Source organism: Sparus aurata, chromosome 18 (assembly GCF_900880675.1).
Source record: "Sparus aurata chromosome 18, fSpaAur1.1, whole genome shotgun sequence".
Classification (NCBI taxonomy): domain Eukaryota; kingdom Metazoa; phylum Chordata; class Actinopteri; order Spariformes; family Sparidae; genus Sparus; species Sparus aurata.
In genome coordinates, this window is record NC_044204.1 from 7,948,694 (window position 1) to 7,975,283 (window position 26,590).

At 39.8% G+C, this 26,590-nt stretch overlaps 1 protein-coding gene across 5 annotated transcripts; it reads right to left on the reverse strand.

The window, feature by feature from the left end:
- LOC115569388 (F-BAR and double SH3 domains protein 1-like) lies at positions 1-26,079 on the reverse strand. Of its 5 annotated transcripts, XM_030397453.1 has the most exons (21): positions 25,970-26,079; positions 24,740-24,837; positions 24,548-24,593; positions 23,243-23,316; positions 21,848-21,992; positions 21,561-21,697; positions 21,316-21,379; positions 17,451-17,579; positions 15,743-15,865; positions 13,510-13,605; positions 12,510-12,626; positions 12,032-12,136; positions 10,883-11,038; positions 5,365-5,493; positions 4,672-4,755; positions 4,408-4,552; positions 4,147-4,247; positions 2,926-3,030; positions 2,072-2,222; positions 1,888-1,943; positions 1-1,274 (listed from the first exon to the last, which is right to left on the reverse strand). In XM_030397453.1, the coding sequence occupies exons 1-21, from the start codon at positions 25,988-25,990 to the stop codon at positions 1,224-1,226; spliced, it is 2,133 nt and encodes a 710-aa protein (XP_030253313.1). In that variant the 5' UTR covers positions 25,991-26,079; the 3' UTR covers positions 1-1,223. The 5 variants fall into 5 exon arrangements, 4 of the variants coding, with proteins under 4 accessions (XP_030253313.1, XP_030253312.1, XP_030253309.1 ...); XR_003981544.1 differs by lacking the exon at positions 25,970-26,079 and having other exon boundaries at positions 2,072-2,176; positions 24,740-25,114; XM_030397452.1 differs by lacking the exon at positions 25,970-26,079 and having other exon boundaries at positions 2,076-2,222; positions 24,740-25,115.
- Between the last annotated feature and the right edge of the window lie 511 nt (positions 26,080-26,590).

The window sequence follows — 26,590 nt, forward strand, 5'->3', positions numbered from 1 at the left end:
TGAAGTGTTACTGATTGATTTAATTACGACTGTAATAACAAGTACAGTACAATAGCAGTTATACAAAGCAGAGACATTTTTTGCAAAACATGTGACTTAAATGTAAAATGATACTTATATCTCTGTAGAGATGGAATATAAAAAAAAACATAACCTTTGGACTTTCCTATTATTCATTATTATTTAATTATATGTTAGTGTCTGTAACAAAAAAATAGACTATTATGGAATATGGAGGATTCTACATGTTTTCTTTAAAGGAATTAATATCCTTCAAGATTTTCTCAAACAGTCTTTCGGCAATTTGTCAAAAGCCACCCAATGTAGAGAAACTTTACATCATAAGGGGAATATGCTTTTTACATTTTAATTTCAGTTGCAACTGCAGTATTTGATTTATTTACCTGTTAGATCTAATGGGTCATCTGCTGAAAGCTCGGCAATGTCTCACTCCCAGCTCGTCATACACAGCAACCTGGTCAGTAGCTTTATGATTCAAACTATGACGCTCTACCTGCTTCTCTATCAGTTTTACAAGTGAAGGGCTCCTTGGTCAAGTTAGCCTGATGTGTAATACACAATGTACAGTTAGACTCTAAAAGTAAAGCTTGTTGACTAACAGTTCACATATTATGCCATGTCTTTTGGATTGTTTTTATAAGTAATAATAAGTAATGTAACCTACGTATATTACATAAATAAAAAAAAATTAAAAAAATCAATCTTGATTCCTGGTCACAAAGAGACTTTTCTCACTCTTTATACTACTGCACTAGCAGGGTGCTTCAAGAAGTCATGCCAGAGGGGTAAGTACAGTGTCAAACTTTGAAAGTGTAGCCACAGACCAGGCTGCTGTATTTGAGGCCTTGGGATTGATAACAAGCTGGGATATTAACACTGTAAATGCACGGTTTCCAGTAAAGCTAAAACTACACACCACTTGATTTTTCTTATGTGCTATAATTGTAAATATTCATGATTTTTTTTTTCCAATTACAAGAGGTTCTGGAAATTAATTAAAACAATACTTATACAACACTGTCACAATGAATGTTAGTGCACTTATCTGTGTAATTAACTACCATGTTTCTGCAGAAATAGAGGTTAGTTACATGGGTCACTTGATTTGAATATGAACCAGATAAAGAAATTATTGAAGTGTTGTTTTGGTCCTAACATGTCCCGTATTCTTGTGAACCTTGACTGTAACTCCAGTCTTTGTCTCAATGCGGAGGTGAAGGCTTCCGTGTTGGAGGGGGAGGAGGTGCCCGACACTAAGACAGTCCAGAGAGAGGAGAGAGAGGAGTTGATTATCACTGATCCCTGTTGGTTCGAGGCTAAGTCCTAAAATTATAACTAGCATTAATAAATAATTCGTAATTTTGTCTCTGAATACATGCAGTAATGCCCAACGTAAAAGTCATAAATACAGAAAGCGGTAAGTTTTGTATAAAGTACCGAAAACTCATACATGAGTATAAGTAATTATGTGTTTAAATATAACTTAAGTATATACTTAAGTATCACAAGTACAAGTAAAAGTAAACTGTACATGTATTTACATGTGTACTGTATGCTATGGGTCAAATGATTATTTTATCTGGTATTCAGCGTTTTACTGATTATTGGAATCAGTGTTTTCTTTTGAATTTATTTACAAAATGTGTTGATTTGCCTCTGATGCAACCTGAAATTTGCAAAGAAACTAGTAACTAAAATTATCCAAAAAAATGTAGTACAGTAAAAGTATTATATTTGATCTCAAAATGTAGTGAAGTGGAAGTATAAAGTAGCTCAGATAAAGTACAACTACCTCAAAACTGTACTTAAATACAGTACTTGAGAAAATGCACTTCATTACATTCAATCACTGACAGAGGCACATACTGGTCTTAGTTGACTGCTGGAGTGATCTGGAAAGTTGTGGCCATGACCTCCGTCCTCTGATGGTACAACAGACACACAGACAACCATTACCACCTTAAGTAACACATTTCATGGAGGAAAAGGAAAAGCTGGAATGGAAGCAGATAAAAAAGAATAACATCTGCAGCAAAGTGACGCCACTCACCTACTGTGTTGTCTGAAAATCCTGGACAAAAGACCTGCTGGTTGTCCTCCACATAGCTAGGGGAAGTAGCACCAAGTGCTGAACTACAGCCAGGGTCAGCAGGGACTGGGATGGGGGGAGAGAAGGGAGGCATGGTTGGAGTGGGGAGGGGCTGGGGAAAAAAAGGTATACAGCAGACAAGCAACAGGGATAATTATTAAATAATTCAGGATAAGTTGGGCAGGTGTCAGGGGGTAAGTTGGCCAAAACTCTCAGTGTTAGTGAGTGATATTTGTAACCTCAGCAGCATCTTTAAAAGTCATGATTTAGAAGACCCCACAATCAAGTTTTTAACCTTGTCAACCTGTCCAAATAGTATTTTTCAAATCATTAGCAAAATAACCAGTGAACACCATGGCTTTCAAAAAATGCTGGTACATACCAGCTCCTGTGGAACAGGAGTGGGGTTAGGACCATTTGCATATTAATAGAACCTTGGACACTTGATGATGCAAAGTTGTAGAGTCATATCCAAGCCATTTTAACACCACGTAGGGATTTTTTAAATGGAAAAAAAAAATACTCCAAATATGTAAATGTGAGGAACAGAGATTAGGTTTCAGGGGTTTAATTAATACCTGGAGAAGGACTTTTAAGCATTATTGTGGATTCCACTTCTGTCCCCACTGCTGAATCTGCCTTTTGGTTGGGTTTGTTAGGTTGAGGCATGAGGAGTGAGACAGGTTTGGTCAAGGGTAAGAAAAGGGTAAGCCAATCAGTGGCAGATTAGGGCGTGTCTTAGCAAGAAAGGCAGTGGGATCGAAAAAGAAGCATGATTTACAGGTTTATTTAGGAAAGCATACAGCGAGTTTCACCTCCTCCTCCTCCTCCTCTCCTTCGTCATAGACGACCTCTACCACCAATGATGGGAAGGCACCGATTCGTCCCTTCAGCTCCCCTTCCCAAAAACCATCATCCACCTGTAAAACAACACAGTCACATAGATAAAGCATTAAAACAACATACATAAAGTAAGAACAGATAATAGTGTGAAATACTAACGATTCCAGAATTGCCTCATGAATCCATCTATTCCTTTCGCAAAACAATTAAAACACTTCGGTCCATTTACTAACCCATTTCAAGCTTTCAGTCACATCTTATGATCATTATCAGTGTACAGTGTACACATTTCCATGTGAAGATAGTGAGGTGTATTTGAAAGCTCTGGAAAAAGCTGTTGAGAGGACCTTGAATTAACATCAAGAATAAACTTTCCCATCCATCTACTGTCCCACCCATGTACTACTGGGCAGCAGTTACTTATTATTGGTTTTCTAATGTTCTCTCACACGCTTCTGAGTGGCTTTCATATTAACATGTCCAAACCACTCGTTAGACATCATTCTGAAGTAAATCTGAGACTGATTAAAGTGGAGTTTAGTCTGACAGCTATAGAGAGCCTATTGAGTGAGACAGGAGAATGCGAACCTCTTTCAAAGCCCGCTGACATTGGTAACTATGCTAATAGCTACAAGATTCAGGCTCAGAACAGAGCCTTTCTCAACAGTATATCATGAGGCTCATTTCATTAAATCTAAATAAGGATGGTAGTTTTTTGAAAAGCCAACTAATATCATTGTTTATTCAATATTTCTGTTTTTAGGGGTGTCAAACAAACAGTATTTCCCTGAAGCCCTAGACTAGACCATTGTGAGTAAAATGTAACAACTCCACTAAAAGGGGTGAGTCTATGTGCAAGCCTTGTTCAGACATGTCAGTAACTACATCAGTGAAGAGACGACAGTGTAGAGGACTATAAAGTTGGACAAATGCATTGTAAAATGAAAAGTAAACCCTTGGAATGCAAGTTAATTATTTAGAAAGACAGATTAAAGAAATATTGAATGAAACTAGAGCTGACTGTTGAACAGGTCACTGTAACTTTTTTAATCTTTTTATGTCTGCTATGAATTTTACTTTACCATATACCAGAGCACAATAGATTATGGGATGAAGTCTACAAAGTCTGCATGTGTTTTCGCCTCTGTCAACACGAATGCACGTGTCTGACTCTTCAGCATTACAACACACACCTCTCCGTGTCGACAGCGTTTCAGGTGGATTAGTGCCCCCTCCTGGAAGGACAGCTCCTCTGCACTCTGGGCCTGGTAGGAGTACAGAGCTCTGGCTACACCTGGCACAGAATTCAAGTCAAACTCAATTATCAACATGATATCATGACCTTCTTATGATTATTTGCACATACACTTAATGTGCTTTATGTGTTCAAATACAATATGTAAGAACAGTAATATTCAGCATAACTGTAAAAAACACAAACACACGCTGCTGACCTCTGCTGGCTGCCCTCTCTGTGGTCCCAGTGGGCGAGGTCGAGCTGACAGAACCACCCAGCTGAGTGGAGTCCTCTGCTGGTACACACAGGAACTGCACACAACGTTCAGGAACATACCCCACCTGACCACACGAGTTACACACCTGGACAGAAACATTGGAAACTATACACCTGTCCTGAATATCTTTAATCAAGAATTAAAAAAAATAAAAAATTTTTTAATTATACTGATACTGGTACTGAACTGCAGAGAGGCTGTTACCTTCAGCCAGTCCTCCATGTCTCCTTCCTCAATCACTTGAACTTCCTCCCCTTCAATGATTGACAACTCATCGGACTGGCTAGTCTACAGGATGGAACATGCTTTTGGTTAGTCTGACATTCTTCAATGAAATAAAAAAAACAAGATTATCTAATTTGTACTTTTTTTCATGGTTTCATGGAAATACAATATCCTGCATCTGAATTTATGCACCAACACGATCCAGATACGGTCAACGACGTGTAGGTTAAGATACCCATTCTACATGCTTTTAATGACATTAGAAATATTTTTTCTAGTTTTCTACATAACATCTGTTTACAGGGACCAAGCTGAGCAGGATTTTAACTTTTTCCGCTTCTCCTTGTTGATTTGTAAATGTGTAACACAGGGTTTCACAATATTTTCTGGCCTGTGACTTCACTTGGTCATGGCCGCAGCAATTAGAGACACATTGAAGTGTCCATATTTTTGCTTATATACGCATATAGTATTGCTTGTTTTTGTTTATTTCAACAGGATGAAGAAGGTTTTGAATGGAATTTTCAAACTGTGATGTTTTTACAGGAAAAAATGTTTAGGATTTTAAACATTTTGCTGAAATCTCAATAAACCACTCTTAGAAGTCTCCCATAACATCATTTGCGTATCTTGTGAAGCAATTACCTTGTGAAGATGGAAAAATATCCCTACCTGGTAGCTATAGATAACCCTGCAGGCTGCTGGGTAAACACACACTCCAGATGCTGACACAGGATCTGAAAAGATGTCTCCATCGTCATCATTGTAGTCCTCAAAGTCAGTCAGCTCAAACTCATCCTGCTTAAAAAAAAAAGAATACACACCAGTGTGTTATGGTACGCTGATGGTATCTCACATATTCAACTAGATTATATCTCTAGAATAATACAATGTGGCCTCTACAGACTGGTCAGTGTGCCCACTGCCACAAGTGGCTACAACGGGTACGTCTCCATCAGAACTGGACCACTGAGCAAAGGAGGAAGGTGGCCTGGTTTGATGAATCACATTTTCTTCTACATCATGTGGATGACCAGACTCATGTGCGTCGTTTACCTGGGGAAGAGATGGCACCAGGATGCACTATAGGAAGAAGGCAAGCTGGCGGATGCAGTGTGATGCTTTAGGCAATGTTCTAATGGGAAACCTTGGGTCATGCCATTCATGTGGATGTTACTTTGATATGTAACACCCACCTTAACATTGCTTCAGACCAAGTACACCCCTTCATGGAAACGCTATTCCCTCATGGAAGATGATAGCGGAGCAGGTGGGTACACTGGTAGGAGAAGCTGACCTGTTCACTGACCTTTCAACCTTACTCTCATCAGCACTCTCTAAATCAGCAAACTGCAGCTGACCTGGGGTCTCCACACTCAGGCTCCAACTTTGGCACTCTTCAATCCAGGTAACAACAATTTACAGTCATCTCCTTTGTCAAATGGTGGCAGATCACCAAACCCCACCATCACAAAAGACTTTAGCATCGGCTTCTTTCAAACTGTCCAGCAGTCTAAAATTCTTTAGGGTACACATGCAAAATCAAAAGGGTCTTCTTAGGGGACTTTTGAATATATAATGTTACATCACAAAGCGAACAACTTAAACCGACCCGGGCTTCCTGTGTCTTTCTGAGATCTGGTTAACTAAATCATCACCTATAGCTTTCTTCACTATAACTGGTTACAGTGTTTTCAGAAACAACAGAAACACAGAGAGGTGGGGGACCTTAAATGCAAACAAATTGACCTGGTAAGTGCAAGTGAGATGTATTGTATCAGCATAACCATCAACTTGTCTCAGCAAATGTGAGCTAATGTGATTGGTGTATATAGACCCCCTCACCTGACGCTACATTATATAAACACTTTGATAACCTGTTCAAGGCCCACCTCCAGTCAGTTTTTCTTTCTAACGGTCAATGTTCTTTCTTAAACTGAGAATAGAGGTGTGGTAAATAATTAGTTATTATCATGCCAAAAAGACTGCTTGTTTTGCAAGAACAACAACACCAGCATGGATTGGTGTTAGCACTGATATTAGCATGGTCTAGTAGCATGAATATGAGCAGAGAAAATGATAGCTGTCACTCAAACAGAAGTTGTTCTCGGGTATTGAGGGGCTTAAGTAAAAGCCTGAGATAAATATAAATTCCTGCAATCTTCTTACTGGGCTGTCAGACCATAATGACACTACAGCAAGAAAACTAACAAAAAAGTAGGTTTATTTATCAAAAACACATAATATACTTAGTATATTGAGGACATAATATACTTAGGACATGAGTAAACTTGAGGAAGAACTAGACAAAATTGATTAGGTCATTGGTAAGCAGAAAACCACTCCAGAGGCCTAATTTGAATCCTTACACGGGCACAATTAATAGAATCAAAGACTAATTCACAAAAACCGAAGAGAACAGACACAATCTGCCATGGTTAAATTTTTTAAATAAAAAAATTTGACTTTGCTTTAAAAACAGCACTAAAGCCAAAACCAAGTAATGACTTTCCTTAGAAAGTAGTGAACTGAGAAAGGCAAAGGCCATTATTTTAAAGCCCCTGTACAGACTTTTCATTTAGTGTTGATTTTGGCGGCCCCGCTGGACGAAAGCGGTAGTGTTTTGCCGGAATGAAGACTGCATTTCCCATGAGCTCTAGCGCCCACTGTCGTGAAGATGTTTGTCTGGCCGACGCGTGTAGATTTGTTTTGGAAAAGTCGGAAAGACGACGGGACTTGCTTTGAAAACTTTTTTTTTTTTTTTTTTTAGCAGCTATCTGCAGCGTGCATATGGACGAGGTAATGTGTCTATTTGTATTTCTACTTAATATAATATGCCGCCGGTGAAACAAAGTAATGCTGCTGTTGCACTGCAATTTCCCAGCTATATATATTACCCACGGTGCTACAGAGCTAGCGTTACAGCAAAGTCACAGTGATTGTGATGGATGTTTTGTTCTAAGTAAGAAACTGAATCATTTATAATGACAGAGGATATTACCGATGCATCGTTGCAGGTCGGTTGGGCTGATACACACAGCTGAAATGGATGCGTGATCTAAGACGTTTGTTGTCGTTTTCACGAGTGTAGTATCTAGAGCTAATCTAGTGGTAACGTTAGCCAGCTTTGTTGTAACAACATAAATTCATGTATTGCTGTAAACTACGTCCCGCATTACATTTCATAAATGAAATAAAATTTACAAACCCGTCTAGGAGGAATCGGGCGAATTCTGGATCCGACCCTCCCTTCAAGCCCCGCAACTCTCTCCATCTCTGGAAGGAATCGCCAATGTTTATCCGTGTTTAGCCCTAGCTTGATCGGATTCCCTCTTGGCCTTTCGTTGGTCTTTGGTTCGAATTCTTTTTCTTTTCTTTGTCTCATTATCAGCCATGACAAAAGTTTTAGCTCGGTTAGCACTGGCTAGCGTAGCAACAAAACAGCTATGCCGTATCCTGAATGTCGTCAGTTCCGGTCTGACTGCCGTAAATCGTTTCGTCAGTGGTCCGACCCGACCAAGGCCTTTCAGAGGTATAGAATTAGACTACTTAGAAATAGCGTATCTTCACGCTGATGGGCTCATTTGCTGTTGTAGGTAACAGAGACACATCAGCAGAAACCAGAGACTTTTGCATATCCAGTTAAAAACTCCGTACAGGGGCTTTAATGGATATCATTAAAAAGACAAAAGGAAACAGCAAAACTCATTTGCAAAGACCAAAAAGGAGAGTCAAGTAAAGACAAATTGACTGAAAATACATAAAATCCTAACTACTGATCAGTATGAAACACATACTTCATTGATTCAGTGCAGTCTGACACACATCTTTGATGCACAAATCAACTCCAAACCCCACCAGAATCTTTTTAGTATTACTGTAGTCCCTGAAGGAAAGCTATGCAATATCCCAAGCACTTTGAAGACCTTAAAGGTGAAAGAAGTAGGATTCAATTTTAAAAAAACAAAAGAATACAAACTGATTTAGCACTCCCATTGCCCTCTTGTTTTATTTGCCAATTAATTAATCACTTTTCCCAAATGCATGGAAGTCTGCATTTGTAGTCCCCACCTATAAGACTGGCAAACTGATGTGGGTAAGTATAGACCCATCAGTATCTTACCAGTAGTAACTAAGATCAATGTGGAAGTGATTACAGAACAATAAACTGGCTTCCTTAACTCAGGACAAAGTTCAGGAGTTAATTTGTTGGTTGCGGTGCTGGAGTTCCGCAAGGCTCAATTTTAGGACCATTTTTATTTAGTTTATATATTAACGACCGGTCACTTGTATGCCCTGAAACTGAAACCCAAATTAATCCAAATTATACTGTCATTTTGCACACGGTAAAGTCGGACATAAAGTGGCAGCCAAATTAACATCAGTGATTGCCAAGCTCTCTATTGGCTTTCAGAGTCTTGCCTGACACTTCATGTGACTGCTTTTATGTAGTTCAATCCAAGAAAATAAATGGAAGCCGCCCAGATATCTGTGTATAAGGGAGAAAGGACTGTTTTTAAATACATAGGATCGACTCACTGCTGTCGTAACAATCTAAAAGTGCTGCGGCTAAACTGATTTTAAATCTCAGATGAAATCATGGCTAGAATCAACTCAATCAAGTACTCATCACACAAAAACATGAAACACTTCATCACATGAGCTGTGGGTGTTTTTGTTGTCATGTTTTGAAATTCTGTTGTTGAGGTTGTTCATGCTTTTGTATAATGATTATGTGTTGTCCCCCCTGCTGAGGGACTGCAGCAGGATAACAAGCCTAGCCATCCTGCAAAATTGGTTCAGGAATGGTTTTGAGGAACAAAATAACGAGTTCAAGGTTTTCACTTGGCCTCCAAATTCCACAGACCTCAATCCAGTCAAGCATCTGTGGGATATGCTGGACAAACAAGACTGTATCATTGAGGCCCTACCTTACAACTAACATGACTTGAAGGATCCGCTGCTAACATCTAGATGCCAGATACCACAGCACATCTTTAGAGGTCTTATGGAGTCCAAAGCTGCTTTGGCAGCAAAAGGGGGACCTACACATTATTAGGCAGATGTTTATGATGTCATGGCTGATTGGTGTAATGACGAAATTGCCTCCCACCGTTCAATGTAAAGACTAAGATTCTAAAGAAGTTGGGACACTGTAAAACAGAAAAGAATGCTATTGTGTGCTCCCGCCTTCCTCCTGTTCTCAAACCCTTTACTCAGGTGCTGCTTAGGCAATTAGCCTTGTCATAATATACCCTGGTAAAAAAAATTAAGGAAACACTTTATCATCATAGTATAACACCAAGTCAGTTAAACTTCAGGGATATAAATCCATTTAGGAAGCGCAAGTGATTGTGAATCAATATCAGCTGCTTTGGTGACAACAGGTGCAATGTGTGGGAGAAAAATATGACTCCCCAGGTCATTCTGCTGTTGTTATGTTCCTCCTTGATCAAGTTGGTACAAACTACTTCAACTTCAATCATCGGTGTCTCTGAGTCCTCTTCATCTCTTCTGAAGGGGAGCCAAAATTCCACCGCACAATGGAGAAGCAAGAGCAAGACAACACTGGTTTTACATGTGGTAGCCACAGCCAATTGCTTTTTTTCTATCCTTCTCACTGATTTTTCTCTAGTTTTGTGTTCTGCTAGTTCTGCCCCCGGGATGGAACATCCATATGTGCAGTTGCAAGACGTTTGCTTTGCTCAATTGGCATTCCCAAGAGAACACCAATATTGGCAGGTCAGCCATCATTCCCTTCACAAATAAGAGCAGGTTCACAGTGAACACATGTGACAGGCGTGAAAGAGTCTGGAGATGTCGTGGTGAACATTATGCTGCCTATAACATCATCCAGCATGATCCATTTGGCAGTGGGTCAGTGATGGTGGTCACCCAGTCCTCCATGTCAAAGCCTGCGGTACACTGACTGTGAGCTATTGTCAGACCTTACACTGGTGCGGACGGTGCTTGGCTCCACCTGGGGCAGGACAATGCCTGGCCTCACAGCACATTAATTCAGAATGGAGATAAGGCACAAAGACACACTGGTGAACGGGCATGTGAAAAAGGCCCTAGATTCTCTAGAAGCATTAGACCACTGAGCTGCTAGAGCTGACTAAGAAATTCAAGGAGTGTGAGTGGGCATGCACGCATGTGTGTGTGTGTGTGTGTGTGTGTGTTTGCATACTGAAAATTCCTCCGTGGATTTCCTCTGTTCACTGAGGCGTCTCTCTCTTTCCAGCTCCTCCTCTGCCTGGTTCATGGCGTTGTGAAGCCACAGCTCAGATCCTGTGACAATCTCTGACAACAGAGCCAGACGGGCCTCTGCCTTCACCCTGCTGAGCTGATTTACAAGACACACAGACAGTAGCAGCCGCCCAATAAGATGCAGATTCATATTAGCTTATAGCTAACTCTGGTACATCCAAGAAGCTGTGCACTCTCCCTGTCGAATACACAAATACATTTGTAATGTCAGGGGCTTCAGCACTGGAGTACAAATTAAAGTGTTTTCTTTAGCTGAACTTGAAATATTGGTTAAAGGGAAGACACACTATTTATTTGATAAAATGTTGTTGTATCAATTATGCTGCATTAAAGGATAAGTTGACCAAAAACTAAAATTCTGTCGACTCTACTCACCCTCATTTCGATGGAAAGTAGTAGTAACAGGTGAAGTTTCTTTGCCCACAAAACATTTCTAGAGCTTCACAGCAAAACAGAGTTGCAGCATCCTCCTAAACTTCCGAAGCTGATAGGGATTAGTTTGAAAGAGAACTGGGAACTGAAAACAGACCAGCCAAATCAGGTTGTGATCTGTGAATGTCTGGAAAGTGGTTAATGCTGGACGAGCTGTATGGAGCCATTTCATGATATGTAATTGTCGTTTATCTTATGTGTTAAAACAAGTCCCCAGCTCCTTCACTTGTTTAGGAGAATGTCACAATGCTGTTCTGCTGTTGTAGACTATGAAACTTCACCTGACTTTCCACTGGCTTGAGGGTGAGAAGATATGAATGAATTTTCAGTAAACTCATCAGATTGGCAGATTAAAGTGATTTTCTATTTTTAGCGTGTTGAATATTTGCTCTTTTCAGTGTATCAGTTACTCAGGTCTTTCCAAATCCATTAGAAGTCTTCTAGTGATGAAATGTCATTAGCTGCACAATATCGGCCCCAAATGATTGTATTGTCTTGCTTTTTAGAGATTATTCTGTTATTTTAATCGGAAATGTATGAGTTGATATGCTTTCTTTAATAAAGTGAAAGAGGGAGAGGCAATGCCTGTTGGATATTTTACCTGTGGGGAAGACTTAAGAGACTTAGACTTAAGCACCTTTGCTTTCCTGACGCTGTTCTGAACATCAGCCATCTTCTGCGCCACACTGAGCCCTGTCTCCCCTGACAAGAGCTTCAGACGACTCTCTAACGTCTGTAGAGCCTGAAGGAGTCACAAGGCAGAGATATACAATACATTTCACAGTAGAGTGGAATCTTAAACATACATGTTAAATTAAAACAACAGAAGTTCAACACAAAACAGTTGTCTTTTCCACAGCTTACAGGGTTATCTGTCCCATTGACAAAAAATATTATTGGCAAATACCAGAAAGAATCAGCAACATGTCAGCACTAACTGCATGGACAATAATTTGAAAGTCAATAAATAAGACATTATGCCTATTGGGAAGGACAGATGGACAACCCAAAAACTTAATGCCTCTGGCCTTTACTATCACTGGCGGAGGTATGAGTGGCATTGGTACTGCTGATTATTTTATGCATTTCAAGATCAGTCAAAATCAATGTCTGACCTGTTCTCCATGGGTGATGATCTTGTAGTCTTTAGCAGCTTTTGAAGCCCATTTCTTGGCCTCCTTAACCAGACATCCCTCTGCTTCTGAAGCACAGAACTCCTGCAGAGCAGACACCTGCACAACAGAGAAACGTCCCTCTTTTCTTCATTCCTGGGTATTCCAAGTGTCGTTTGTATACATCAGCAGAATGCAACTGCAACAGCCCATTGTGAATACCATTCTCTTAAAAGCTTGACGGAACTGTTCCTCATCAGGCTACACTTATGAGCGTGACTAATTACATGCATATGGTAGCTTCAATATTTTGCTAAATTAAGGCAGAAAGAAGGAGTAATAGTAGTTTTGAAGTATGTAGGGTGTGTATACATTAAATGTATATGTCCAACAAAGCCTCTGCTTTGAACAGTCATGTGGACGCATTGCAAAATATCAGAGCGCGAGATGACCTGGGACCAGTTTACCAACAGCCTCTTAACGTTATGTGCAGGATAGATTCATTAAAGTAGTGCTGCCAAACAGACACTGAGGCCTAAAGGATTCACAGGATGTTTCAACTCCTGATTTAACATTTATATTTTTGTTTTTATACTATTTTTTTTTTAATATTCTATAAAAAAAAGTATAAGCCTATTTTTTCAGGGAAATAATTACTGAGGTCTAGACCTCTGTGACCTCTTAGCTGGCCTGTTTCTGTGCGACTATGCCCTCAGTCATTTGCGAAGGTGTAGTTTATGGCGTGGTTGAACATGACTGCATTATATAATAAATGTATAAATGTGTGTCTTTTCCTATACATGTCCACACCTGCATACATGCTTAGTTATTGTTTAAACTTAAAGTTAAACAGTTTTGAGTTTTTCACTTCATTAAGAAAATAAAACAGCATTTTAAATGAATTTAATTTTATGTTTCTCCTGGTCCTGATTACTCCAAACTGCTGATATCTATATCTAGCTCCTTCCCTCAAGTAGTTACACACACCAACATACAAACACACCTTGTCACTTGGAGCTGACTGGAAGGTGAATTCAGGTTTTTTGCTGAAGGAGACTGATTCCTGAAGAAACTGCAGAACATTTCTCTCTCTTGTCACCTGACAAAACAGCAACAAATTAATGTTAGTCAGACAGAACAATTAACAACAACTAACAACTACTAGGGATTTGACCATATACAGAATTTTGCGATATTGTGATGCAAAAATGGTGCAGTACCATCATGGGACTGTGACCATATCTACTAACATATCACTTTAGCATATTTTGCTCATTAAAGGGATAGTTCGGGTTTTTTGAAGTGGGGTCATAGAAAGTACATATCTATAGTTGATCTGTTTCCTACCGTAATCAATGATCAGCGCAGCCTCAGTTTGGAGAAGTAGAGACCCGCTCCAGCCCAGAGGCTCAGCTTTGTACTGCAGTGAACGGGGTTCAGCAAAAAAGTGTAATTAACCACCTAAAACAAGACTCACTTAAAAAATCTATATCAGGTCAAGTGTACGTTGTATAGGTAAAATTCACACCGCTTTACATCGCCGTCAGACCGCGCTTTCTTTTGGCACTACATTTTCTCAACCGCAGAACCATGAGCCTTTTATGTGAGTCTTGTTTTAGGTGGTAAATTTCACTTTTTTGGTGAACCCCGTTCACTGCAGTACAAAGCTGAGCGTCTGGGCTGGAGCATCTCTCTACTTCCCCAAACTGAGGCTGCGCTGATCGGTGATTACGGTAGGAAACAGATCGACTATGGATATGTACTTTATATGACCCGACTTCAAAAAACCTGAACTATCCCTTTAAGTTCAGAAATCCAACAAGGAGGAAATCAGTATAAATTAGGCCTGTCAAAGTAAGCATTCACGCAAATTCCTCTTAAAGCAAACTACGGTAAATCTTCAAAGTGCCTCTTTCGTTTTAATTATGCTTTTACACAAAGGTTTGACTCATTTACATTCAGAAAAAAAGCCTAGGTTGCATTTTGGCGAGAGTTTTGCTTTAACAGCAGTCATTTTTTTGACGTGCGATTAACGCATATATGTTATTACCCTCGGCTCACCCCATAGTTTGGGAAATCAGGAAACGATGTGACAGTAACTTTGTGGATGGCAAGCAGAAACAAACCTCCTTGAGCAAATGGATAAAGAAAAGGGTCTTTGAATGTGAAGTTCAGCTTCAAAGCCCTGTCAGAAGTCATTTGTATTTGCTGTCGATGTGAAGAACTGAGTATCCACCACACTACGTCTAGACTTAAATACCACTTGGTGATCAAGCACAGAGCTGATGCAGAGAGCCCTCCTCCCCCTCACTCATGGGTGGCTACAGCTTGCAGGTCAATTAACTTTGTATGGTTCACTTTAACAAGCGTGAAGTTGGCCACTAAATTGTGTTAGTATAACTAAAGAATGTTACATTTACAACAGAAAAAAATGTGCGATTTATCGAAAGTTAACTATGGACAATCATGCAATTAATCGTGCTTAAATATTCTAATTGATTGACAGCCCATTCTACCATCTCTCCTGTCATTATATTGTTCTGTTTGACGGCTCACAATCCGCTGCATCAGTTCCAACGCAAGCTGTTTATGGCCAGCCACTTTTATTTTACATGTGGGTGTTGTTTCCCACAATGATTTCCCCTGTGCCAGCCTTGTACCATCACAAAAATGAAGACCTAGGTGTTAAAATGTGTTGAATTTCCAGCTGTAAACTGTTATTCCTTCTAATTGTACCATTTACCTATTTAGAACTGTCCACAATCTTTATGCATTCAGAAAACATATCTTGGCTGATTTGTTTTATTTTTTATTTAAAAAAAAGAAAAAAATTCTCTGTTCTTTGATTTGTTTCTTAATCTTAAACTTTACGCATCCATGCTTTCCCTCTGTCGACTTCCCTGGGCCTGTCTGCCTCCACCCACCTCCCCTCTATCAACTAGGTGAGAAATGTCTGGTTTCTGAAGCCACTGTGGGATACTTTGCATGTGTAAAAAACAAACAGTCAAAAAAAAAGGCTTGCACCAATGTAATACCTTTGAACTGAAAACCTCTAATATGTCTGTCATTGGTTTGGTTATTGAAACTGGTGTTTGTATATTTGTCATAGGACCCATCAGACCATCAAGACACAAAACCAAAGTTAATCCCTGTGTTTGAACACCCATACCCTTACACAAATCAGCATACTGTATAATCAACACAACAAACACTACATTGTATACATAGACACACACCTTGACAATATTCTCCCATATCCTGTTGTACTGTTTGGTTGTGGCCAGACAGGTTTCCATCTCTGTCTCATACAGCAGGGTGAAATGGCTTCTCAAATCCTCATAAACATCACCGTCCATTTGCTGAGGAGGAAAGTAAAGCACAAGAGTCAGTTTTAATGAGCTCTAATTGTACATGACTGGACTGATATATTGGAGTACCTGATTCAACTATCCAACTTCTCCTCAGCAGGCCACTAAATTGAAGTTGTTGTAGCTTAATTTTCACCAGTTCAGCAATCAACAGTCCGTTTCGCTTTCTCTGTCACATTCACATGATTGTGAATATTAACCTTTTTTCCTGATATCAATTTATTTGCTTATGTTTTGTTGTCTCAAAATTAGAAGCAGTGACATTCAACTTTAGTAGTGTGAAGACATTAGAAGGACTCAATAAGCAATTAAGCTATTTAATTAAAAATTGAAAATTAGCCACTTAATTTTTGTTTAAGAAGTTCTATAAGCAATGTATGGCAACTAACTATAAACAAAAAATGTAGGAAAATTGAGGACGGATCAGATGAATTGATGAAAATGTAAATTGTTAAAAATGCACTTCACTTTACTGACCTGCAGAAACTAGTTATCTAATTAAAATGGCATGATGAGCAAAAGTTAAGCAGAAACTAATTGGAAGTTTCCTGGAAATGTGTTAAAGTAATGACCAGCTTTTTATCAATGAAGGTCATCAAACCATGGTGGGGGCCTTTGGGTGTTATTTACTGGGTTTTCTATGGGGTGTTTTTTACTGTCTGTAAACTATGCTGCAATTTAAGGCAAAACATTCTACCATGAGCTTATGCAACTATCTTGGTTAAATAAAAATGTACTGCTAACTGCAAATGTGTTCCCTTTGGATGTATAATCATGATCAACCAGTTTGTTCAGTTACATAAGGACCTGTGAACATTTCTACAACTTCTTACCGAAGCACCTCTGAGCAGTTAGTGAGTGATAGCTAATCATGAGGAAAACGAGGATGGAGGCAGGTTTTCTCTTTCTCTTTTAAAGATTTAGCATCAGGAAGGAAGTGATAATGACAGCAAACAGATATTTTGCAACAGGACTTTAGAGACCGAGTGAAAAAGAGGAAAGTAGACTGTCTTTGCACTTTGCAGTGCAACCTCAACAGACCAAGAGCCTGCAATATGCCAGGAAGTGATGTGGTCAGTGTTTTATCAGATATACAACGGATACAGTTTTTTAAGCTTCCTTTTCGCCAGTTTATGTGTCAGTTTATGTGTGTGCTGTAACCGTATAGAAAAATATACCTTTAAGACAACCTGTGCTGCAAAGACACAAGAGAAGCAATGTTATAAGACAGTTGTGTTTTTTGTAGTTGGTTTAGTGGCACTGATGCTCATGATGACAGATGTATGTTATGAAGCCTCCATTTCCTTTAGCCTCTTTAGTGTTATGTAGGTTATGTGTCACCTTGGTTTTGTTATGTATGATAAAATAGTACCCATAAAAACAGCCTGGTAAAAATCATGTGTTGGTATAAAATGTTAAAAAAAACAACATTATTGTGGAAACCCCAGACAAACTGTATGTGGCTGTGAGTTTATGGCTATTGTTTTCTGATATGCTCGCCAAGTCATATCAATAAAGAGGCACAACCCCAAACTGTAACAACATATATGTGTGTGTGTGTGTGTGTGTACTTTACCTCCATAATATGTGGTAAGTCACTGGTATAGTAGTGTTGGTGATGGGTGTTGACTGCTGCTAAAGTCAGCAGATACTCGTTACGAACTTCAGTCAAACGGTTGTCACACTCTGTCTGCCGAGCGCTAAACTGCACAAGCACAAAGACAAAATTATTTTATTAGTTCAAGTGACGAATGCAACACACATCATAAACTTCAACATGACAAAGTAACAAATTTATAGTTTTTTTATGTCAAAGCTGGCAATTGAGCAACAGGGGTTGGACCTAAACACAGAAGAAAGGCTAGGCAGCAGGATAGCTTTAGCGCTACAGTATTTTAATGAGAGCTTACGTGGAGATTGTTCGACAGGCTGGGAGATACACAGTGAAAATAAGGCCTGGACAGATCTTTTTTTTTTTAACATTAATTAAGCTTTTCCAACAGCACAGCAAGTACAATCAACCTATATCGATCCAAATACAACTGATCCATCACCTAACAGATATAATCTGGGGTCAAATGGTATTTGGGTTTCTAAAACCTCAACCGAAAATATTTGCCTATATTCTCAGCCAAAATTCCTGAATCCTATCACAGGACCATAGAGCATGCAAATAAGCCTATTAGTTTGAACAGCAGTCTTTGGGTGATAATACAATACCTGGATCCACCTCATGAAAGTGTTGCCAAACCCATGTGCCTCCAAAATCTTTAGTAAAGACCGAGACTGGACCTCAGCCACCTTCCACATGATATTAATAAAGCGTCTTATATTATCAGAGGAGGTACGACCACAGATAAAACCCACCTGGTCCGGATGTATCCCAGACGTAACTACCCTATTTAGCCGGTTCGCTAGTATTTTAGAGATTACTTCAGCATCTAACTGCATCAAGGAAATTGGGTGGTAATTCTTACAGTCAACTGGGTCGTTACGCTTTTTAGGAACCAAACTAATCAGTGCTTGCCTCAAGGTTGGTGGCAGTGTGCCCTCCTCCAGTGCCTCTATATGCATTTCCATCAGGGCTGGAGCCAGCTCTGCTGCAAAGCTCTTAAAAAAATCAGCTGTGTAGCCATCAGGCCCTGATGCCTACCCTGCAGGAATTCATGTCTACTGTCGCAGCGACTATGTCCCCGGATTGCGACCTTATAGCGGGAATAATAGTGGCTGCCTCTCTCTGTCTGATGTAATTAGCTAGAAGCTTCTCTGTGTTTTTCCCTCAAGTCAAAATAAGTGTGTTTTTTCCTAAATAGATTAAATTCAACCTTCTGCAATAATACATTATTCTAGTGATATTTTAATTGGGTCAGCTCTCTCAAACCACTCTGTGACATTTGACGTTTTAGTTCTGTTTCGGCCTAATTTTACTTTCTAATTCTAAGAACTTGTGTTTAACACTTTTGTGATATGAAGTGCCCTGTATAATAATAATTCCCTAATCGCAGCCTTCAGGGCCTCCCATGTCACCCCTGCAGAGGCTACTGAGGAGCTGTTTATCTCTAAATAAGCTTTAATCTTTGATCTTAACCACTAAATATTTGTTGGTTTCGGTTAAAATGAGGAATTAAGACGCCATCTAGAGGAACTTCTCCTTTCAAATTGAGATAAAAAAACTTTAAACACACTGGGGCATGATTCAAAATTATAACTTTCCCGAGTGAACACCCTGTAACAGAGGAAGTGGGTGATTTGGATATGAAGAAAAGATCTATTTTAGAATAAAGATCTATTTTAGAATTGTGCATTGCTGAAAAAAAGGTGTAATCTCTCCCCGATGGATTCAGGATTCTCCAAATGTCCACTAGACCCCAAGTCTTACAAACCCTCTGCAATGCCAGAGTGGCTTTAAGAGCCCTGCACACTGATTTCCCACTGTGATCCAGGAGAGGATCCATCAGTAAGTTGAAGTCTCCTCCCAGTACAACATTATTGTTCCCAGCAGCACTTAGCATCTTTTCTTTAGCATCTTTAGCAGGCTCTGCTACTGCGAATCCATCAAAACCAGAAGCACTATGTTCATAAACATTATGTGATGAAGGAAACAAGTCAGAACGGTATCCACCATGAAATGAAAGTAATGACCATGCCCCAAAGCTCTCATTTTCCTCACTCCATGGCATCTATGAAGGCCATAGCCTTCCTGGGACAGTCAAACGTCTTCATTCCACTTTTGGTATTCATTTTCAGCTTAGCAGGATACAGCATCCTGAAGCTCACCTCTCACTCATGCAGCCACTTCTTGCACACTTTAAACTGTTGCGGTTCATCTGCGTGACTCGGGCGTGGAAAAGCATTACTTTTGTAATTTTCCCAGCTCAGCTTGCCTTTGTTTCTTGGCACTCATATCACAGAGTCCCTGTCCGATGATCTCAAGAACTTCGCAAGTAATGGTCTGGGTTTGTATTCAGGTCTGGGCTGCTGACTAGTGACTCTGTGCATGCGTTCAGTCTCGTGCTTTCCCTGTATTTCCAGCAATTTTGGAATCAGCTCCTCCAGAAACTTTACTGCATCTCTTCCTTCCTTTCCCTCAGGGATCCCAATAAAGCAGACATTGTTGCACCTTGACCGGTTCTCCATGTCTTCTAACTTTTCCCATAGTTTCCCCAGATCTGTCTTGCTAGCTGGCAGGTTAGCGTGCCTCTCCCTCTCGTCTGCATCTAGATAGTCCACTTGCTTCTTCACTTCGTCCATTCTTGTGATTAGGATAGAAAGCTTTGACTTGACTTTGCTGGCGTATCTCTGCCAGCACCTCCTAATTGCTGGAGATCTTTGTTAAAGTTGCATAAATGTTACCGATGTCCTGACTTATATCCCACAGCTGATGTTCATCTGTGTGTTCCTTGCCATCTTGGTCCTGCGAGGCGTCGAGTCGTTGAGAATGTAAATGTCTTTTTAGTGTAAAAAAGACATTTACGTAAGTGGCTAATTTTTCAAGCTGCCAGATCGGCAAAGCTAAACAAAATGAGCATCTCCTCCAGGATGAAGTGCACGCAGGCGTAGAGGAGGTACGTGTAAGCAAGATAGTGAAACTCTGTCAGTAAGGAGCCAAGGCGAGGTGAGTAAAAAACACATTGTAGTGGAAGATTACTTGATCGGATTTCTACCAGCCTCACATTTACACCAGATTTCTTGTCCAAGTTCTCTATGATACCTATGTCTATGACAAGACTGAGATATCTTCCTGGCCCCTGTGTGTTTGGAGAGGATCCCCTCAAACATCTTCTCAGCAGCTGCACCAAAGCCTTTACCAACAGATGTTACCACCGGCGCCATGACCAGGTGCTCAAAGTAGTTGGGGAAACAGTCACTGCAGCCATTCAGTCCAGTAAACACCATCTCAGGAAGACAGACAACACAGCCCCAGACTGGCAGCTGACAGTGGATCTTGGAAAACAAGTTCCCTGATTACATGGGGCACACATGACTTGATCATCTTCTCAGACTCCACCGAGCAGGTGAACATGTGGGGCTGACTGTGCCCTGGCAATAACACATGGAGGAGGCTCATGTGAGGAAGCTGGCCAGACAACAAAAGGACCCTTTCAGACAATGTCTGGCCCTAACTTTGCTGGATCTTGTCGGCATGATGTTGCCTGGGTGGGGTTTAGAAATTAGCTTTGATACTGATATCTCACAGGTAAAGTATTAGGATGTTTGGGAAATATTAAGATATTTTTACTCTGTCTCTCAGAAACCCATGTCTCTCCTCTCATGCCTCCGCACGTTAACGTACCATGACAACAGCGCTCACAGCAGCATTAAGGAGAGAGACAGGAACAAACTGGTCTATCACTTTGGTCTGTGTTAAAATCTGATTTCCATTATGTGGGAAATGCAGTACAATCAATCAGTTACAACACAGTTCATTGCAGAGTCAGTACCTTAGTGGCCATCTTATGTAGTCCTGTTTTAGAGTGGAAAATCCCATGTTCGCTCTTTCTGGCTCTGAAAGACAAAGACAAAACATAGGCATTTGACTTAATATGCATATGACTGAATTTGTGAATCATGCACTACAGACTTCTTTGAATCTCTCTTAGAATTTTTTCAACATACAACATTTTTTTTTTTCATTTTTGTTTGTTTTTTGCTTCTGTCACACACACACACATGTGCACACATTGACCTGCTCTGTGCATCAGCAGCTTTCTCTCTGGCAACATTGGCAATGTGACTGAGTTGGTGGTAGCGCTTCTTGATCCTGTGCAGCTCCCGCAGAGAATCCACTACTTCCCCCTGGACCCTCTGCAGCTGCTCCAGACCCTAACACACCCAAAGCAAACATATTTATTTATTTGGCCATCGGTGTCTATTTCAAGGTCAGTGTGTTGCACTAATGAAAATGTGGCTAGTCAGCTCCTACGTTTTGAGTATTTGATAACTGAAAGTGTCTACTGTGTGGAGCTCTCTCACCCTCTTAATCCGGATGTCCTTTGCGTTGTGAAGACTTCTGGAGGCTTGTCCAATCAGTCGACGGTATTCCTCTGCAGCAGCAAGTCGTGATGCGGCAGACTGAGCTATAGCATCTACCACTGACCGCCACACGCCAAACACACTCCTGTAAACACAGACATCAATAGCCATGTTTCCATAAAATGTCAAGTCAATTTTAATTGCTGAGTGTCGTTAACACTTTCCACTAAAAGCTTACAGTGCTCATCCACTCACCTTTCTGTAAATATGTGTGAAACTAATGATATGACTCCAAAAGCCTGTAGGATTTTTCCATTTGAATTTGATTATTGCATACAATAATATAGTGTTTGTAATACTTGCACACTTTGTTCAGCAAGGTAATTTTCACAGATGAACACAAGTTTAATGATTTTGAAGCATAAATGAAATTGCCTAAAGTAAGAAGCTAACGTGAGTGTTAGCAGTCCATAGCGGTCACATTACTTTTAGGTCACCACCACCAAGTGTCTTACTACACTATACTATATACACATTTACAATGAATGGATCTGTCTGAGTTGTAAAGTTTGGTTTGGAATAGTTTGCAACTAAAGTCTGCCCGTAAAGACGGACTAGTGAGTAATGGCGTAATAGCCTTTATTGTCCCGACAACTTCTGCAGTCTCGTTTAGCCACATGTTTCAACCACAGACCTTATTTCAGAAAAAAAACATACCCATTGAAAGAGTCAAGGCAATGAGAAGTGCAAAAAACACTAACACATCTCTGGCTTTTAGGACTCATTCCTGCAGCTCTCTACCTTATAACTTTTTGAGTTTCATCATATATTACTGATGGTGCTCTGTGTAAATAGCAGGTTACAGTTGCTAAATAGCAAAACATCACCAATGTAGTCTTAAGATCAAGAGGTGGGACACTGACAAGTTTTTTCTGCCTGGTTGTCTTTTTCTAGCAAGCTACATGCTAACTTGTAGCTATTGTCAAGCTCTTGCTGTGGTGCTTACCCCATCATGTAATCACATGACATCACGTCATGTAATTGCAGCAAAACCTTTTAATTGTTGTATTTTCTTTATTACTAGTTCAGTCTAAATGCCCCAGTTTTTCAAACCAACTGTATGAAGGTGAGTAGGATGACTGATGACGCTCGTGAGAAAGCCAGTTGCCCTGTGTTGAGAAAAGCAAGATCTTCTAATGTGAAAAGTCGTATGTCCAGTGTTAAAATTACACTAACAGCACATGGGCAGCAACGTTCTGTATCTATTGAAAATGAAAGAAGATGAGCCAGATACACCAGTCCAGTGGTATGTTGTGGAGAATAAGAGCACCATCAAAAACGTGAAATAGAAAACTGAAGATTAGAGGGCTGTGTACATTATTAGTGTACAGTTACCCAGAAGTGTCGGCATCTGTATGCCCTCTTTGCCAGTCTCTCTTCTGGTACTGAACAGCAAGCCTCTGAAGAGCCTGAAAATGCACAGTGAACAACTGGATCACAGCTGCAGGAGGAGTCAATACACACTGAATACACAATCAAGCCACTTAAAATGAGAACCAGATGAGCCTTATATGGTAAATGCATTCCTTCCTTTATGCCTATACACAGTTTGATAACTAGTGTGACAAACAACATAAGCTTTTCATAATAAGATGTTTATTTTGCTCATGATGACGTGATAAGAATTTTGGTGCAGACCAGTACCTTACACTTTTTTGTATTACATCAAACAACTAGCAAGGCCTCATGATGGAGTATTTCTTTTTTCTGTTTGGTTTTCATGTAACTTTATTCTGACCTCTTTGTCTCTAAACCTGCATTACTGATTATGTCTGTGTGTGTGTGTTTGTTTTAATGACTTGTTACTGCTATTGTCATTATCACATTGGTCCTGTCTTTGCCTCAAGGGGCTCTATGCAACAAATTGTAGTAATATCAATCCATTAGTGAGAGGACAGTCCGCTGACAAATGGTAACAGTCTAAAGGATGTCACTTTAAGCATGGTCTAGAGTGCCTCACATCAGTTGTTCTTGGTGCACTGTTAGTGCTGATTAGCAAACATTAGCACTTAGCTCAAAGCACAACTATGCTGAGGTACAGCTGCAAAGAAAAGTCTATCAATTTTTCTGATAAAAATTGTGGGCCCTGAATAGATATTTCTGCTTGTAATAAACGAGAAAAATGAAATCTAAATTTGTCAATTAAATCATTTATGGGGTCAGATATGTTCACGACTCAGTTGTGTAATTGCGATTATTTGTGAAATATATTTTTTCAGGAAACTGCATGATACTTTCCTTATTATTCTCCTGTTAAGTTGGGCAGGCATTTGTAAGCGTTAGTGTGGACACACATATGTGACACATTCTCTGCAATAGTGCAAAAAAAAGCCAGATAAAGCTCTGGAGCCTTCCTCACAAAGTGGAAACATGGAAACGTGGAACATGTAATGGAATAGTTCTAATAAAAAATATGAGGAGGGAAAAAACATAAAAATCGAGATAGAATGGCATAAGAGTGTGATGAAACATACTGACACACAAATACTATTAACAAGGTATCGCCAGAGGCAATAAATACCAGCACAGCTTTCAGGTACTGATATGGGACCTCAGATCAATAAATTATGAGCATTTCCAGTAAAAAATGAAAGGTTCCAGTAAGCTGTTAGTGGCCTAGAATAGATTGTGTGAACTCACCTGACCGTACTCTTTTTCTATGGCTGCTCGCTGCTTACTGAAAGACCTTGGGTAACACAGAAAAACACACAACACCAACAGACATGTCAAATAACATGCTTTCACCGTCCATGTCTGTATTGATTTACATGGCCATCACCGTCTGTCTCATGACTCAAGAAGATTCATGCAGAGGCACTGAGAGCGTTGTACCTGATTTCCTCCAGCAGCTCAGTGTTCTGATGCTGTTTGGTCTGCAATTTGCTGAGCTGCTCTGAGAATACCAGTTTCACCTGCTGGCTTTCCTTTACCTGCACAAAATAACACACACGCACGCACACACACATTCCATTTCTCACCATGTTAGTGAGCCAGCATATACAGCCGAGGTCAAATTTTTACATCCACTCATAAAGAACATGTGTATCATGGCAAACTTCAGTTCCAATGATTTCTACAGCTTCATTTTTCTGACATTGAATGAGTGGAACAGATACTACTTTGTCCCCAAAAAAACTTTTGGTTCAAGAATGAATTATCATAGATCTTTGGAAAGTGTGACCAAATCTGCAGGCTCATATACATATATATGTATAATATACATACAATAACTAAACTATACATTTTGGTGATTATAGAAAGCTGTGTCAATCAAATTAGCTTCGTAGCACGGCCTCTTAACTTCTTCTGAGTGATAATGATTGATAGCAGCATTTTGATAGGGCTTGTTTCATATACCCATGAAACCCAGCCACAAACACTACAGTGGGAAAGTTCAACAAGCCCAGCATTCATCTGAAAGAGCGCAATATTGATTTGAACAAGCCAGGAAAGTCACTTGGAGCCAAAACAGTAACAGGTCCCAAGACTGACTGTGCAAACAATTGTTTACTCATAGACGTCAAAAGCTCAAGGATGTGTGGATTTTACTGCAGACTGCAAGCTGAAGAATGGATTGATAAAAGCTGCCTGTGGCCTGACTTCAAAGTTGGAAGCTTTGAAGTTTTGCAATGTTTTCTGACCGGAGAGCAAGCAATGTGTCAAATGTCTATGAGGTCTCAAACGCCCTAAAATACACACTAAATGATCTTGTAAAGTTCCGTTATTGAACAGACAATGCGACAGACAACTTAAGAGTCAGTATATGTATTAAAAATTGCATTTCATTCAATTTAAAGACAGGCTGTTGTTATCATACACATTCAGATATTCAACAGATGCTCATGCTCATCTATGTCTCAGACATAATAGGAAACATGCTTTGTGAAATGCAGTTTGTTGTATTCAAGTTAATTAATAATTGAAATACTCTTCAAATGAAGAATCAATTTATTTTGAATTTGTAAAAGCAATGTAGAGGAACACAAATTAAAGTAGTGCTACTACTAGAGTAGTAGAGACCAACTCAGCACCAACTCCACATTAGATTCAATGCTACCTTACCTTTCTGGGTAGTGGCTGCATGGCTGGATGCTGACAGTATACGTTATTGTCTTTGTCAGTGTGTTACTTCCTACTTCCTCAAAGAGGGAGAGAGTCGTACATGTGCATATGTGAAAACTCACATGTGCACTTGTACGACTCTCTCTCTCGCTGTCTGTTTCTCTCTCTCTCTCTCTCTCTGTCTTTTTCTCTCTCTCGCTCTCTTTGATCCCCCTCACTGCAGCTAGAGAGCAGCAGAGTCCAGTGGCTTGAACAGAACACGGCGCTTGTTTGAAGGATAAATTCACATTTTTCACGTCTATCCTGAGACAGACTCACTTGCCTCTACGTACACTGAAAGAGTTTTTATTCACTGTAGTTGTCACTTTCTTCTTTTTCAGAGGGAGTTTGTGTGCTTTTGTTAATTAAATGTAATCGTTTTCTTTTTACCTTACTAATAAAGCTTTATACACACAAAACAGCTGAACAATCTAATGTTTGGTCAAACTTCCCATCAATTCCTACAAGTGTTTAAGTAATTTTTGATGACAAAAACATTAGGACTTTTTTTCCACTAAATTTCTTGTTTGTTTGCGATGCTGGTTGGACAAAACAGACATTGTGAAGGTGACAAAGTGAACT